The 16,446-nt window shown below is 37.2% G+C and overlaps 1 protein-coding gene across 2 annotated transcripts in view; it reads left to right on the top strand.

Moving 5' to 3' along the window:
* The window catches only part of pdcd6ip.L (programmed cell death 6 interacting protein L homeolog), a 55,956-nt gene that overhangs the window by 21,498 nt on the left and 18,012 nt on the right, over positions 1-16,446 (top strand). Inside the window, exons 4-10 of one of the 2 annotated variants that reach the window (XM_018266328.2) lie at positions 63-190; positions 3,068-3,221; positions 4,699-4,799; positions 9,096-9,227; positions 10,338-10,560; positions 14,047-14,170; positions 15,939-16,116. In XM_018266328.2, coding sequence (XP_018121817.1) covers positions 63-190; positions 3,068-3,221; positions 4,699-4,799; positions 9,096-9,227; positions 10,338-10,560; positions 14,047-14,170; positions 15,939-16,116 — 1,040 coding nt within the window. 2 annotated transcript variants of the gene reach the window in all.

Here is a 16,446-nt window from a genome sequence, read left to right on the forward strand (position 1 = left end):
ACTTACTCTGAATATTAGTTGTCATATAGTGTGATTACTACTGGTAACTTTTTTTTTTCTAGCTTTGCCAAGTTTGGGTTATGAGAAGACGTGTGTGCTTTTCAACATTGGTGCTTTGGCTAGCCAAATTGCCTCTGAACAAAACCTAGACAACGATGAAGCATTGAAAGCTGCCTCTAAATTTTATCAGGTATTGAATTTTACAGAAAACCCTCTTGTTAATTAAATGTAGACCCAAGAAAGGGAAAATATTCAGAATAATGTAAATAGTAATCAAAAAAAGAAACCTTTTTTGGTGTTTAAAGGGGACACGTCACACAAAGAAATTATTCAAAATCCTATTTTATCACATTAGTCAAGCAAAATGAACTAGTTGAATCTTTTTTCCTTCAGTCTGGGAATTCATAATTATAGCAAGCAGGTAGGAGCCATCTTGTGAACAGCGTTAATAAGGCAAGCCTTGCATCATCTCAGAATTATATTTCTTATCTATCAGGTATTTAGAAGCCTATCTATCTAACATATATGCTAGTAAGTTTACGCTTGTAGCAGATATGTTAGATAGGATTCTAAATACCTTATAGATAAGAAATAGTTTTCATAATATAGACGCATATACCAGAAACATCATTTATTTTATGCACAAAAATACAACTGATATTGATGTCTCTTATCTGGCAAAATCAACATTATCAAATATGTATCGTTTTATGAAGAGTACTAACTTGTATTGGTCAAAAATTCACAGTAAGGAATTCACACATTTTTGGAAAGACACATTCTGATTTATTTAATATGGGTAAATATGTCCTCTTAATTTGAACTGATCTACTGCAGGAATTTCTTTCATTTATTGTTTTTTACACGTATTTCTGAAATTTTAAAGAAATAACCTCAAAGCTTCCCGATTACAGGATTTTATGTTCCACAGGTTGTTGGGTACCAAGATAAAACATCCTAAACAGGGGTCTAGTGAACAGTTTTATGCCGATTGGGCATATGTTTAACTAAAGGGATTCTGTTGTGATTTTTATGGTGTAGTTTTTATTTCTAAATTACACTGCAAATAATTCACTCTACCATATAACATTTAATTCCTGAACCAATAAGTGTATTTATTTTTAGTTGTAATTTTGTTGTGTAGGCAGCCATGTCAGGTAATTTTGCCTGGTCATGTGCTTTTGCATACCTCCCAAATATTGTTTTTCACAGGACAGTCCTGATTTTAACAGCACTACCCGCAGTCCCAGGTTTGTTACTGAAATGTCCCGACTTTCTCTTTTATCTCTTGCACTGAACAGCCAGAAAAAGATACAAAGTTTCTAACTTAATTGGATTTTGGCAGAGAGCCCAGGATACATGGCAGGTGCACTTATAGATATGTTTGTAACAATTTAAGATAAGCAATGAAGCAGTTGTTACAATTTAAGATAAGCAGGTCTCTTGGGGAAACTCTGACTTGCAGCTTAAAGGGCAATTCGCCTTATTTAACAAAACTGTAATGGCACATAAAAACCACAGAAATGTGTTCAAACTTTCATAACCTGCCACATTTTGCAAAAGGAACACGCTAATTAGGGGTGTGGCCACAAAAAAAGGAGCGTGGTAAAAAAAAAAATTAGCCGCACTCTGTGCAACAATTCTTTTTCTCCATCTTTCCATTTCCAAAATGTTCGGAGGTATGCTTTCAGAAAGAGCCAGTGCTATGGCACTATGGAACTGCTTTTTGACAGGCTATTGTTTCTGCTACTCAATGTAACTGAAGGAGTCGCAGCGGGACCTGGATTTTTATTATTGAGTGCTGTTCTTAGATCTACCAGGGAGCTGGTATCTTGTGTTAGGGAGCTGTTCTCTAGTTTCCTTCCCACTGTTCTGTTGTTAGGCTGCTGGGGGAAAGGGAGGGGAGTGATATCACTCCAACTTGCAGTGCAGCATTAAAGAGTGACCAGAGGCGTTTTAGGGGCTGCTGCCACCTAAGGCAGCAGCCCTGATGCAGGGGGGGCCGCATTACTAACACTATTGCGTTCGTTACACTAGGAGAGCTGAATGACAGTATACCTTAAAGCATAAAGGGGCCCCAATAATGGAAAGTGCATATGAACCAGAAATCCTTCTATTATTGGAACGTGCACATTCTCTAAAATTCTAAGGTTAAATGGTTTATTTACTACAAACTACTAAACTGCCAAGTTAAGCTGTTTTCATGTGATACAAATTAAAAATAAACATTTCCAGTTGATTGTGTGTCTCATGGAACCATTGGCATATTCCACACTTTGCATACAATTTGCAACCGTGCAGCCTTGTTTTGCTTTAATGAACAGATGGATTTTAGCCTGGAAACAATAATTTTAGCATTGTCATTGACAGGCGGTTCCTATTCAGCTATGCTCACATGTAGCTGTTTTTCAGCTTGCAAATAAATTAGGGATGCACCAAATGTGAATCCTAATTTGCACAGTAGGGGAAATTACTTAACTTTTTGTCACAAAACAAGGAATAAAAAAAAAATTCCCCACTTTTTCCCTTCCTGTCCTGCAAATAAAGGTTCAGTTCGGTATCCAGCCGAATCTTTCACGAAGGATTCGCGGTTTCGCCCTAAAATAAATGCAGGCCGAGAAGCTGCTGAACCAGAGCCAGCTGAGGAGGATAGTTTTCTTTTTCTAGGCTGAGAAACTACTATGTTTGACTGTAGTAATTGACAGCTGCATTACCTGGCTCTACATTGGCTGAAAAAATGCTGGGGTACAATGTGACCAGTGATCGCTGTCGTCCTACTTTCTTAGGTTTTAGTTAAGGAGAAAATGACTATACAAAGCCCATACCTGTGTAATTTCTCTAATCGGATTCTACTTTTCTTCAAATGCTATTGCCTATTTGTTCAATTTATTTATTTTTCTGTTGTACAATGCCACATATATAAGTAGCTGTGTTTAAATACAAAAAGACATACATACTCTCCCGTTTGGCCTTAAACACATTCAAATGTTATAGATAATTTTACTACCACGCTTTTATCTGTTTTTAGGGTTTGTGTTTGACTATAATTTTTGTTTTTATTTTATAGCTGGCTAGCGGTGCATTTTCACACATTAAAGACACCGTTTTATCTTCCTTAAATCGTGATCCTACGGTTGATATCTCTCCAGACACAGTTGGCACACTCAGTCTTATCATGCTTGCACAGGCCCAGGAGGTGTTTTTCTTAAAAGCAACAAGAGGTACATTTTTATATCCTGTCTGTAGTTTTGCACACGTTTGCATAGATTTGCACAGCTGTTAAATACAAGCTCTCTGATCGCATTCAAGGCTTCAATCACTGTATCACAGTTTTTCTGCAAACTGATTGTTATATAAAGCCAGATGATCTTACTAATTTTAATCAAAATCATGAAAGTGCAAGAGAGGAGAGGAATGATGCCGCGAATTACAAATTTACCATCAAGTACACTTACCATAAACTAGTAGTACCAACCCTGGCAATAGCTGGTGATTTATTAGCCAAGTGGCAACCCTTTTCTTATGTTTTTTTATGTGTGCAGATTTCTTATAGACTTTACTAGAGATAAAATATTACATTTTTCGCACACACACATTTTATTTTTTATGTTTGAACTTTCTGATTCTTTATAGGAAATGTGGGACAAAAATATTATAATTAATAATGCCTTTGCATAAATAACTCCTCCTTATCGGTAAGATAAGATAAATGCAGCAGGTAAGGGAAGTGTGGTACTTTATTTTATAGCTCATCATTAGTTAAACTCTCGTGGTTACAAGGAGATGGAGGGGGTAGGAAGCAAGGGTGCAAACAAAACATTGATCCACAGAGCTAATGTTGGAAATAGGCATATATTGTCCCTTTAACACCTCAAAAGCAAATCTAGGAAGAGATAGAGCAGTATCAGTGATAGCAAGCAGATCATATAATTTGGTTGCTATGGGAGGGTTTGTCTACTTCTGAGACCAGGAATTAGGTTGAAGACTGTACCTTTACTAGGTGCTTAAAAATCTAGATTTTAAAATGAATAAATAAAAGTTAAAGCTTATCGTCATAATTTATTTTCAAATTGTGATTTATATTTACCTAGAAATTGCTCTTTCCCTTTTATTATATACTACGATACTGTTGTGATTTTTTTTTTATTTCTTCTTCGATTAAAATAACATTTAGGTCTTTTCAACAAGAAATGTTTGTGCTCTATGTCATCACTTGTATGGTATATAGTTAAATAGGGAAATGCATATAAATAAAATACATTAGAGGAGTAGCAAGAACATTTAAGGTAGCAGCTACTATGCAGGTTAATCTACTTTGTCTGCAAAAAAAAAGGAAACTGCTAATATTAGGGAAAGGGCATTTCTAATCATATCTGCACTTTTAATAGAGCACGTGAACATGCCAATTGGGTCTCATTGGTTATAAATACTATTTCACATGTGGTCTGAGAAATCCCATACTTGCACTTAGAAGTAACTGTCTGGCAGTTCACAGAAATGATCTTGTATACTTAGATTGGATCAGGTTTAGTCTGTTGGTGCCAAAAGAGGTTTTATTAACCTCTTATGTAGTTGTATATTACAAGTGCTTATATTATTAGAGGTGCCATTTCCCTTATATTAGTAGTGATCGAGCTTTGTCTGCATTTTGTGATTGTTTTAAATTGCAATGCTAATAGGCTTGTGTTTTAACTGCAGATAAAATGAAAGATGCTGTAATCGCTAAATTAGCCAATCAAGCTGCAGATTACTATGGTGATGCTTTCAAGCAGTGTCAGTACAAGGACACATTATCAAAGGTAAGCAAAACCCTTGTTGCTTCTGTGAATCACAATATTTAGAGGCGCATTTATCAAGGGTCGAATTTCGAATTCATGTGAGTTTTTTAAAACTTCCATAAACTCCCATACAAAGTATGATAGATCTCGAAAATCGAATTTGAATTTTTTTTAAAAAACAAGTTTGGACAACTCCCTAGTAATTTGACAGTTTTCACCATAAAATAAATTTGAAAATCCTTAATAAATCTGCCCCTTAATTGCTAATTACTTGTGTGCCAGCATAAATCATTGTTTTAGCTATATGCACAGGCAGATAAATTAACAAGTTTGGTTATTTTTTTAAAAATCATCATTTGGCACCTGTCTGTTCAAGAGCCGTTTTCCAGTTGGCATATGCTTGGCAGCAGTGAAAGCAATAGTCATGTCCGGCTTCACAAAGCCGACCTACACCCAACCCTAACCTGCCCTCTCCCAAGTGGAACCCAGCTGGGCCTGTCACACAGTGATTATGTGTATATATCTGCACTTGACCCGTCCACCTCTGGTATCCCTTGGGGGGACAAGCACAAATGTATAAAAAGCAACTGACAGACTGCTCTAGGAGGAACAGTTTTGCATTGATGTGAGGGGCCATGGACAGTGTTTAGCCCACGACCTGCTAATGTGGGATATACCAGCCTCCCTTGTGGGTCCCATGGGTTATGGTGTGGCCTGCATATCACTAAAAGCAAGCAGTGGGCCACCAGTTGTACATTAGTGGCTATACCCCCCCCCCCAGAGCCCCTAGATTTGTGTGTTCAGACACCTTTTAAATGTGTAGTAATTTATACTCTTTTGCAGTTAAAGATGCACATTAACCCTTTCCAGACTTTCCAGTTTTACTTGATTGAGATTGAGGGCTTAATTTTTCAGGCAGAATACCATCCATTAATTCTCAGTGAACATTGGTGTATCCAAACAAAACAAAATACCAGTGGCAAGGCTGATGCAGTTGAATCTGTGACAGGTGTTTATTAACTCAAAGCAAGTGGCAATGTTTTGGGCCTATACAGGGCCCTATGTCAAGCCTAATGGTGTAATTCATGTGACAAACTTAAAAAATTAAAAAGAGGCTAAAACCCGCCTCTCACCCCGCCCACACAGACCAAAGTCCACAGAGTCTTTTTCATTAGCCAAAAGTCCATAGCCATAAAGTCCAAAAGTGTAACAGTGGGTTCTGGTGGCAAGGTGTCCATAGCTAAATCTTTAAAATCCAAATTATAACAAAATATCCATTAAAAGAACATAGTGGCAGTTCAATTGTGCGAAAATATAATAAAATCATTTTCTGTGGACTTTGGTCTGTGTATGGGGAGTTTTAGCCTCCTTTTCATTATTTAAAGGAACAGTAACCTCAAAAAAATTTAAGTTTTTAAAATAATACAAATATAATGCAGTGTTGCCCTGTAATGGTAAAACTGCTGTGTTGGCTTCAGAAACACTACTATTGTTTATATAAATAAGCTGCTGTGTAGCAATGGGGGCAGCCATTCAAAGGAGAAAAGGCTCGGGTTACACAGCAAATAAGCTCTCTAGAACATAATGGTGTTATCTGTTATCCACTATTTAACCTATGCCATATAGCCTTTTTTCAGTTTCTGCCATTGCTACACAGCAGCTTGTTTATATGAACTATAGTTGTGTTTCTGAACCAAACACAGGAGTTTTACCAGTAAAGGGCAACACTTTTTATTATTTATTATTATTATGTATTTATAACACTACATGATATTGTAATTACATTAAAACACTTTAATTGTTTGATCACTGTTCGTTTGTTTGTCACATGTATTACACAATTAGGCTTGAAAAGGGTCCTGTATAGGCCCGAAACATTGCCACTTGCTTTTGAGCTAATAGACACCTGTCACTGATTCAACTGCATCAATCGTGCCACCAAATCGTGCATCAATCGTGCCATCCAAAATTTTGTTTTGTTTGGATGCATTTTTGTGGGCCGTTGGCAGCTTTGGGCCTTACACCTGATGACGGCACTGACACCAATCTGGTGTTGAAAACTGGTGGAAGCACGGTGCAGTTTTTTTCTGTTTACACCTGTCTGGGGTATTAGGAAAGTGATTATAAACACTGGAGGGTGCCTAATATTTGGCATCCCCTCAGTGATGAAACCTTTCCTTCTCCTGTAAGAAGAAAATGTATTTCAGAAGTAAGGTAGTTCATAGGAAAGGGGAGGAAAGCATTTAAAAACTACAAGTCACAGGGGAAAGAAGCTGTGTTTAATAAATATACGGTAAATATTTTTCTAAGTATATTGATGGTAAAAAGAAGCAGGTTGAGAATGTGGCTCCATTAAGTAATTGAAACAATTTGATTATAAAAGATACAGAAAAGCAAAAATGTGTTTAATCTGTTTTCTTTTTTTCAGTATATACAATAGAGGAGAGTTTCAGGACCCACAAGATAGGAGAACAGAGGGTTTAACTCAATCTAGTCAGTGGCCAATGGGTTCATTCAGAATGTATATAAATAAGGCAGCAGGGCCAGATGAAATACACCCATGGGGACTTAGAACTCCTATATTTAAAAATGGGTTATAATCTCAGCCTGACAACTATAGACCTGTAACTTTGACATCTGTGGTGGGCAAGCTATTTGAAGGCTTGTTAAGGGATCTCATATAAGCAGTAATCAACATGGCATTATAAAGTATGGGTCTGACAAAGTTGTTTTTTATGTTGAAAGTTAGTAAGAAACTTGATGGTCATCTATTTGGCTTTTTCCAAAGCGTTTGATCCCCTTAAACGACCTTTGTAAACTAAGGTCTGTTGGTATTAGTTTGGTATTAGTTGGTGTTGATGTTTGTACATGGATAGCAAACTGGCTGCATGATTGTGGACAGAGAGTGGTTGTAAATGGTACATGATCTACGTGGAGTAAGATTCTTAGCCTAGGGCCACACGGGGCCAAAATCAGCCTGCTGAAATACTCAGGCCAGTTTTAGCCCCCCTACTGCGGGCAGTAGCCTCCTTCTTCTTTTCACATCTGGAACCATTGTGTTGGTTACCTACCTGATTAGACAGCTGTGTTTAATTAGGCCAGCAGGTCATCTTGTGGCTTTTTAAAAATCTGTTACAGGTACTAATAACAGCATGAGATTTGTATCCTTTCTTAACTTGGCAAGATCTGTAACTGTGTAGCTGGTTGTTGGTCTTTTTTTTATATCATGACTGATGATGCACTTTTTCACTGTATATCACATTGGCCATGGAAATTTTACTTCCACTCTTAAGGTAACAGTGGTGTGACTTTTTCGAAGGTAGAAGATAAGACAGAGGTTCAGAAGAGGCATGTGCCTAGGATGCAACCATGGGGGGCACTAAGCATGGACCTGTTTTGTCTGCATAACCTTAGTTCTTTTCCTGGGTGAGGGTACTAGATGTAGCTAGCTGAGCAAGTGCTGACAAATTGTCTGCCAATAAACAGATTTATCATCACGAAGAGGACAAAAGTTGATCCAAGGATCACCAATCCAAACAACTTACTGTTAGAAGTGGCTTCATTCATTCATATTCTGGGGGAGTTAATAATAGTAACCATTTCACTTATCCACCCTTTGATCAAACTAGTTAGTAAAAGCATCTGTATTTCCCTGTTTTCTCCTTGGTCATTGTTCTTCTACAGATGTTACATTTTGTAGTGCCAAAAACCACCTGCTTACCCTGGAAGTTTTTCCCCTAGTGAATGGTGCTCAAATGGTTCAGGGATTTGAGAGTCCATTTGATGGCCAGGCACTCCCTCTCTACAATGGCATTTTTTCTTTCACCTAGAGTTAGCTTTCTATTACATTATACCATGGGGCTACTCCCCTGATCACTTGCAATAAGGGACCTTAGACTATAAAGTAAACTTGGGGCAGCTACTGGTGTAGCTGATGTATAATCTTTGTAAACACTGTAGAATATGTTTTCTTTTTGTGTACTTCCTGATTTGTTGTTCCATTATTTGATCAAATGATTTGGCTTTCTATAAGAATACTTTTCAAATTCAGAATAAATATAAAACAATAAAAAGGAATAAAGAAATGCTTTGGCTTTCAGAAAATGTGCCTTTCTTTTACCTTAGAAATACAGAGTAGAAGCCTTAAAGCTTCTACACGTTTCTACCCAAAGAAAAAAAAAATTTTTTTCACTATTTATAAGTTTCTTCAATCTGTGCAGTTAATATTTTTTCTAATGTAATTTCTTCCCCCTTTATTCTCCTTACATCCCTTGTGTCTGTGGATGTTTTTGTGTGTTTGGACTCTCCCCTGGTCAGTATTTCTATTTCCAGGAGGTGTTTCCTATCCTGGCTGCAAAACATTGCATAATGCAAGCCCATGCAGAGTATCATCAGTCTGTTCTTGCAAAGCAGCAGAAAAAATTTGGTGAAGAAATTGGGAGGCTTCAAGTAAGTACATGTATGTTTGTCTACATGTAGGCATAAATATACACAGACTAGAATATATACACACACACACACACACACACACACACACTGAAAAGTCACCTGCGCTAATGCACACGAGGCGAAGCGTTTTCTATAGTCGCCCGAAGTTGTCTCAGTGAGGCAACTTTGGGCAACTTTTGAAAATGCATCGCCGCGTGTGCATTAGCGCAGGCGACTTTTCATTGTAGCCTATGGGGAAAAATGCTGAGGCAGTTCGGGGAGATAGTCGCTCAAGAAACGAGGCGATTAGTCGCCAGGCGACAAAATCTCCCCGAATCTCCTCGTGTGGACTAGCCCTTATACATTTGTGGGATCTCTAATCTGGAACCCTGTTATTCAATAAGCTCTGATTTATGGGAAAGATGTCTTATCAAAAAGTCAATTTTAAGCAAATAATTCTAATGTTTAAAATGATTCCCTTATCTCTACTAATAAAACAGTACCTTTAATTGATAGTATCTTAGCTAATGTTTAAATTATTTTTAGCAGAATTTAGATATGGTGATCCAAATTACAAAAAAATCCCTTATCTGGAAAACCCTAGGTGTCAATCATTTATGTATCATTATAACTGGAACATTCATGGCACTTTTAAACAAGCCAGGTCCTCTTGCTGGGATGAAAACTTTGATAACCACCAATAAATAACTTGCCTTGTTTATGATAAAGTTCCATGATAATTTTAGTAAGGTGTTTATAGCTTACGATTTGTTATTCATTAGGAGTTAAGCAAATTATTTTTATTTTCCTCTGTATGTTCTGTGACAAATAAATAACAAGGCTGTAGTCATTTTAGCTCTAACACATTTAAAGAGCCAACAGCCAAGTAATCAAAAAATATAAATATGTGCACTGGATTTGCAGAGATGTGCATACTAAGTATGTGCCACTGACAACCATGGTGGTGGACAGGACCAAATATAGAGTGTAAAAAAATTGTCGTCTTATCAGGGAAAATATATCTGGGTATATCTGGGTATGTAAAAAAAACAGGGTTCCACTGTATATAACATAAATGTATGGGAAATAATTACAATTTTAATTATTGCCATTTTGCCTTCTATTTTTTAGCATGCTTCAGATCTGGTGAAAACGGTATCTTCCCGCTACGATGAATATGTTAATGTGAAAGACTTGGCTGACAAGATCAACCGTGCTCTTACAGCTGCTAAGAAAGACAATGATTTCATTTACCATGATAGAGTTCCAGATTTGAAAGACCTTGATCCTGTTGGAAAAGCATCTCTAGTGAAGTCAACACCAGTCAACGTGCCTTTGAGCCAGAAGTACACTGGTTGGTGTTTCTGCATTTTCTTTCAACGTGATAAAAAGTATTTTTTTGTTATCCATTATCTTGAAGAGAGAATTAAAAAAAAAAAAAAAGTTGCTTAAAGGGAAAGTATACCCCTGAAAATTGCAGGTCTCTACAAATTATATCTTATAAAACAACCCATATGTAAAACATTGCTTTCTAGTAGTATGTGTCATTGGATAATCCCAAATAGAACAGTAATGCCATTCAGGCAGCCGGATCGGTGACATGCTGATGCACATCATTTATGTATCATTATAACTGGAACATTCATGGCACTTTTAAACAAGCCAGGTCCTCTTGCTGGGATGAAAACTTTGATAACCACCAATAAATAACTTGCCTTGTTTATGATAAAGTTCCATGATAATTTTAGTTAGGTGTTTATAGCTTACGATTTGTTATTCATTAGGAGTTAAGCAAATTATTTTTATTTTCCTCTGTATGTTCTGTGACAAATATATAACAAGGCTGTAGTCATTTTAGCTCTAACACATTTTAAAGAAGTTGGTGTCTGCATTTTCTTTCAACGTGACAAAAAGTATTTTTTTGTTACCCATTATCTTGAAGTGAAAATTTAAAAAAAAAAAAAGTTGCTTAAAGGGAAAGTATACCCCTGAAAATTGCAGGTCTCTACAAAATTATATCTTATAAAACAACCCATATGTAAAACACTGCTTTCTAGTAGTATGTGCCATTGGATAATCCCAAATAGAACAGTGATGCCATTCAGGCAGCCGGATCGGTGACATGCTGATGCACACAATGTAATTTGTTACTGAAATGAATGACACAGCCAGCAGTTGGGGGACATTGAAAACCCCAAATGGGGGGAAGTTTTTCCCTGCTGCCAAAAAATGTAGATGCTTTCTGTATCCAAATGAGTGCTTTGTGGTTACATTAAATAACACAAGACCGATCCCCAGGCCCATTGCACAACGTGGTCCAGTTGTTTTGAATGGATAATTGGGTGATATATAATTATATCTCTAGTGATACCACCATAAAAAGTCCATATATTTTTATGGACTCATTTGTAAGAGTGATGAATAAAATTTTGACAGCTTTATTAGTTACTTGAATGATAATTATCTTAAACCTTTGTTTCACTTTTGAATTTCATAACACCCAAATTAACATTTTGGACATTTTGTTGACAGGCAATGGTTATAAAATTATGGCTTTTCTTTACCGAAAGGACTGTTCTGTCAATACTATTTTGCAGGGTACTTCATCCCACCCTAAACCCCTCATTTGAAATACTCTTAACAGGCCAGTTTTTGTCTCAGACACTTATGTTCTGAAATTCAAGATTTCCTTCAGGAATCATGCAGTTTGAAAGACAGATTACTTTTAAGGGGGTATGATATGCCTTCGCTTATAAAAGCCTGAAAACTCCACAAAGTTCATTTGTGAAGAAACAGACCTTTAGGGACTCTTGTATATTTAAAATGTTTTCTATTTCTAATTTGCCATTATGCATCCTCAGATTTATCAATGGTCTGCCATTCAGGCTTCTTGTTAAACATGCAGGTCTGCAAGGATGTACGTTGGTGACACACAGGGCACTTAGGCGTTCTTGGGAAATACTGATTGGTTCCAGCTTCGTTGTGTAATATATGATTTTATTTATAACAGTATTTATTATTATTAACAAGTATTTCTATAGTGCCAACATATTACGTAACACTGTAAAGTAAATGTGATTATACAACTAAATCACATGAATTATATACATAGAACACATGGAGTTACATACATCACAATCAATACCGGTACAAAAGGGGAGGGAGGCCCTATGCAAAAGAGCATACACGCTAAAGGGAAGGGAGTAATACACAAGGTGTGGGAGTGGGCAAGATCGAATTAAGTGGGTGAGAAATGTGGTACTGTATGTGGTGTGGCATTTGGTAGTCAAGCAGAGTGAGGGTAGGCTTCTCTATAGAAGTGTGTTTTTAAGAGATTTCTTGAAAGCAGAAAGGTTGGGAGAAAGTCGGACAGACCGTTGGAGAGAGTTCCAGAGGAGGGTTGCAGCCCTTGCAAAGTCTTGAATGCGAGCATGTGAGGAGGTAATGAGAGAAGAATTGAGTTGCAGGTCAGTAGAGGAGCGTAGTAAGCGGTTGGGTGAGTATATAGAGATGAGTTCAGAGATGTAGGGTGGGGCAGAGTTATGAAGTGCTTTGAATGTCAGGGTCATTAATTTGAATTTGATTCTGAAAGGTAGCGGAAGCCAGTGCAGGGATTGACAGAATGGCGTGGCAGAGGAGGAGCGGTTGCTGAGGTGTATGAGCCTCGCAGCAGTGTTCATTATAGACTGGAGAGGTGACAGTCTCTGAAGGGGAAGGCCAATTAAAAGAGAGTTACAGTAGTCTAGACGTGATATGACGAGAGAGTGAATAAGAATTTTGGCAGCATCTTGGGTGATAAATGATCGTATTTTGGATAAGTTCCTTGGGTGGAAGTGACATGATTTAATAAGTGACTGGATATGAGGACTGAATGACAGGGCAGAATCTAGGATAACCCCAAGGCACTGGGCCTGGGGAGAGTGGGTGATAGTGGAATTGTTAGCTCTGATGGATACTTCTGGGATGTTACCGGTGTTAGTTGGAAGAAAGAGAACCATTTCAGTTTTAGAGAGGTTTAATTTAAGGTAGCGTTGCAACATCCAGGTAGAGATAGCGGACAGGCAGGAGGAGAAGACGCGAGTTAGGAGTTCTGGGTTGAGATCAGGAGATGAGAGATAGATCTGAGTATCGTCAGCATAGAGGTGGTAGTGGAAACCATACGAGTTGATTAATTTGCAGAGGGAGGAAGTATAAAGGGAGAATGGTAATGGTCTTGGGACAGAGCCTTGAGGAACCCCAACAGAAAGAGGTGGGGGAGAAGATGCTACTCCGTTATAGGAGACACTGAAGGAACGATTGGTGATGTAAGAAGAGAACCAGGACAGGGCTGTGTCACGAAGGTCAAGTGAATGGAGGGACTGGAGGAGGACAGGGTGATCTAAGGTGTCAAATGCAGCTGAGAGATCAAGCAGTATTAGTAGTGAGAAATGATTGTTGGCTTAAAACCAGGTTGTAGGGGGATTTCTGTGTGAGCCCTCCTGTATGAGAATTCTTGCACAGATTTCTAAAATATTCTTGTTTATATATAATTTAACCAGTGGTAAGCATCGGAATGGGACACGATAAGTGAGAAACTGGATCACCTGGTTGGTTGTTTGTTGATCTTGATATAGGAATTGGCAAAATGTCCAAACAGAATGTTCTCACACTGGTAAATGTTGAATAGTTCGATTGAAACTCCATTTATATGCCTGTATGTACTGTAATCTAAATATAGGTTATGGAAACAACCTGTTATTGTTTGTGTACATGCGTGTACACAAGTATGTACATGTTTGTATATACAACAAATTGATTTACAGTGCTAGTTCATTTACATTTTGGGTTTTTTGCACTACAGATTTATTTGAGAAGATGGTCCCACTAGCAGTTCAGCAATGTTTAAGTGTCTACAACCAGCGAAAATCGGAACTTATCAACTCAACAATTGCTCAGATGAGGGATGCCACAATTTTTGCTAACGGGTAAGGGCTGACCAGATTAAGGGGTATATTTATCAAAGAGTGAAGTTAGAAATCGCCACAGTCCTCTAGAGTGAAATTCTGCCACTCACCATTCATTTCTATGAGATTTTGAAAGGCTTATTTATCAAAGGATGAACTTTCTCCATTGATAAATACTCTTTCAAAAATCCCATAGAAATGAATGGAGAGTGGCAGAATTTCACTCTAGATGACTGTGGTGACCTCTAACTTCACTCTTTGATAAATATACCCCTATGAGTTGTAAGTATTTCCTTGATGGTTAAGCAGAGCACCAATGGAATCTGAAGATCTAATTCTTATATAACATTATTTTCGTCTGTTTAAATGTCTGTGAGACGTATAGAATAACTGCAAACATTATTTAAAAAAAAAAAAAAATTTACGAAACTCAAACCCAAAATTTACATGCTTTAAAATATTGATAACCCTTAGTTACCTTTATGTTTCTGGCCACAAAAAGGGTAAATTAAAAGGGCACTATCACAAGTTTTAGCACAAATTAAATAAAAACATGTAGATAAATTAGAAACCATATTCTAAATAAAAATGAATGCACTTATTCCTTAAAGGTGTAGTCCACCTTAAAGGAAAGGCATATCCCACTTGGGGGTGCCAAATGTTAGGCACCCCCAAGTGAATGTATTTACTTACCTGAAACCCCAGGCCGGTGCTCCTATTAGCATAAAACAGCACCGGCCCAGGGTTATTCCAATGAGTAGCACGGATCAATCCTCTTCCGGCTTCTTCTTTCTTCTTGCGGCTGCACTTGCACAGTAGAGTGAAAAGCAAACTTTAACGAAGAAGCCAGCTATTTCATTCTACTGAGCATGCATCTGCCCCGGGAAATTTGATGAAAGAAGAAGCCAAAAGAGGATCGCTTTGTCATGCTTGCTGGAATAACCCCAGGGTTATTCCATCAGAGTATTCTATAAGATTAATTTAATTTAGGCTATGTCTTGATTGACTGGATGGTATTAAAATGATTATGTGCCTGTGTTGTTTTAATAATGCAGTTTATGATGTTGGTTGTTTTCATAGAAGTATTTTTTTTACTATAGGTCTGAACTGTGGGTCGTACAGTTGTCTGTCTCTTCCAGATATGATTTAATGGGCCGGACATGTCTTTAGTAAAGTTTACTTTTATCACTACAGGAAGCCGTGCTTTATTATTATGTTAATTTACAGTATTGACTTGTATTGTGGTCTAGATAGTTGTAAGTCAAGCTGCAGTTTGGAATGGAAGATGAATATTGGATGCTCTAAAATAAGCAATCAATGTTGCCAAGGTCACTGATCCCAACAATCAGAGGAAGAATAGAAAGGCTCATAATGCAAAAAAAATTGTGATCAACTGAATCTGTGTTTTCAATATTATTAAGAGCTAAACTGCCTATTAACTGCAAGATTTGCTTTCTTTGTCCGAAATAGATAGATATGGATTTCTATACAGTTTGGACACCCAAGTAGGGGCTGTCACTATTGTTGACCATAGATCACATATTTAGCCAATGGAATTTTTAACCTGAACTAGAAAATCAGCCAGTTAGCAGAGCCCAAATTAGCAGTAACTTTACAATGCACAATAAAAAGTAACTATTTACTACAATTCTCTAAAAGGATTTTGGAGTTATCGTCTGGAAAATGATGTTAGTTAGTGTGTTCACCCCACTGTTATTTGTGATTTCTTCCTCAAGCTATGTGGAATATGTAATTGTGTCTGAAAATTTGATATCTCTAACTCTCTTAGGGTTTTGGCTTCTTTAAATCTTCCTGCTGCTGTTGAGGATGTTTCTGGGGATAGCATTCCTCAGTCTATTCTGAACAAATCAAAGACTGTCATTGAGCAAGGTGGCATACAGACAATTGGTCAGCTTATAAGGGATCTTCCTGAACTGTTACAGCGAAACAAAGAAATTCTGGAAGAGGTAAAAAAAAATCTAATCTATATTATCTAACTAATCTATATTATATATAATTTTTTTATTCATGCAACATCAGTTGTGTATTTGATCACTTATTTTCTTTTTAAATAGCAATGAGTGTTTCTGTGTAGTGTTTAGGAAATAAATAACAAAGGAAAGCTACTAAGAAATAAATCAAGGATGGGAAAGGCAAGGTAGATCTCTAGGAGCACATGGGAGTATGGGACACAAGTTAATGATGTACTTTTGTGTGGAATCTCGAAGAAACTTATAGTTTGATTATACTTTTGTGCAATTTCCCAAAGTGGAACTTTGAGCAATCTGAGTTATAAA

Source organism: Xenopus laevis, chromosome 6L (genome assembly GCF_017654675.1).
Source record: "Xenopus laevis strain J_2021 chromosome 6L, Xenopus_laevis_v10.1, whole genome shotgun sequence".
Classification (NCBI taxonomy): Eukaryota; Metazoa; Chordata; class Amphibia; order Anura; family Pipidae; genus Xenopus; species Xenopus laevis.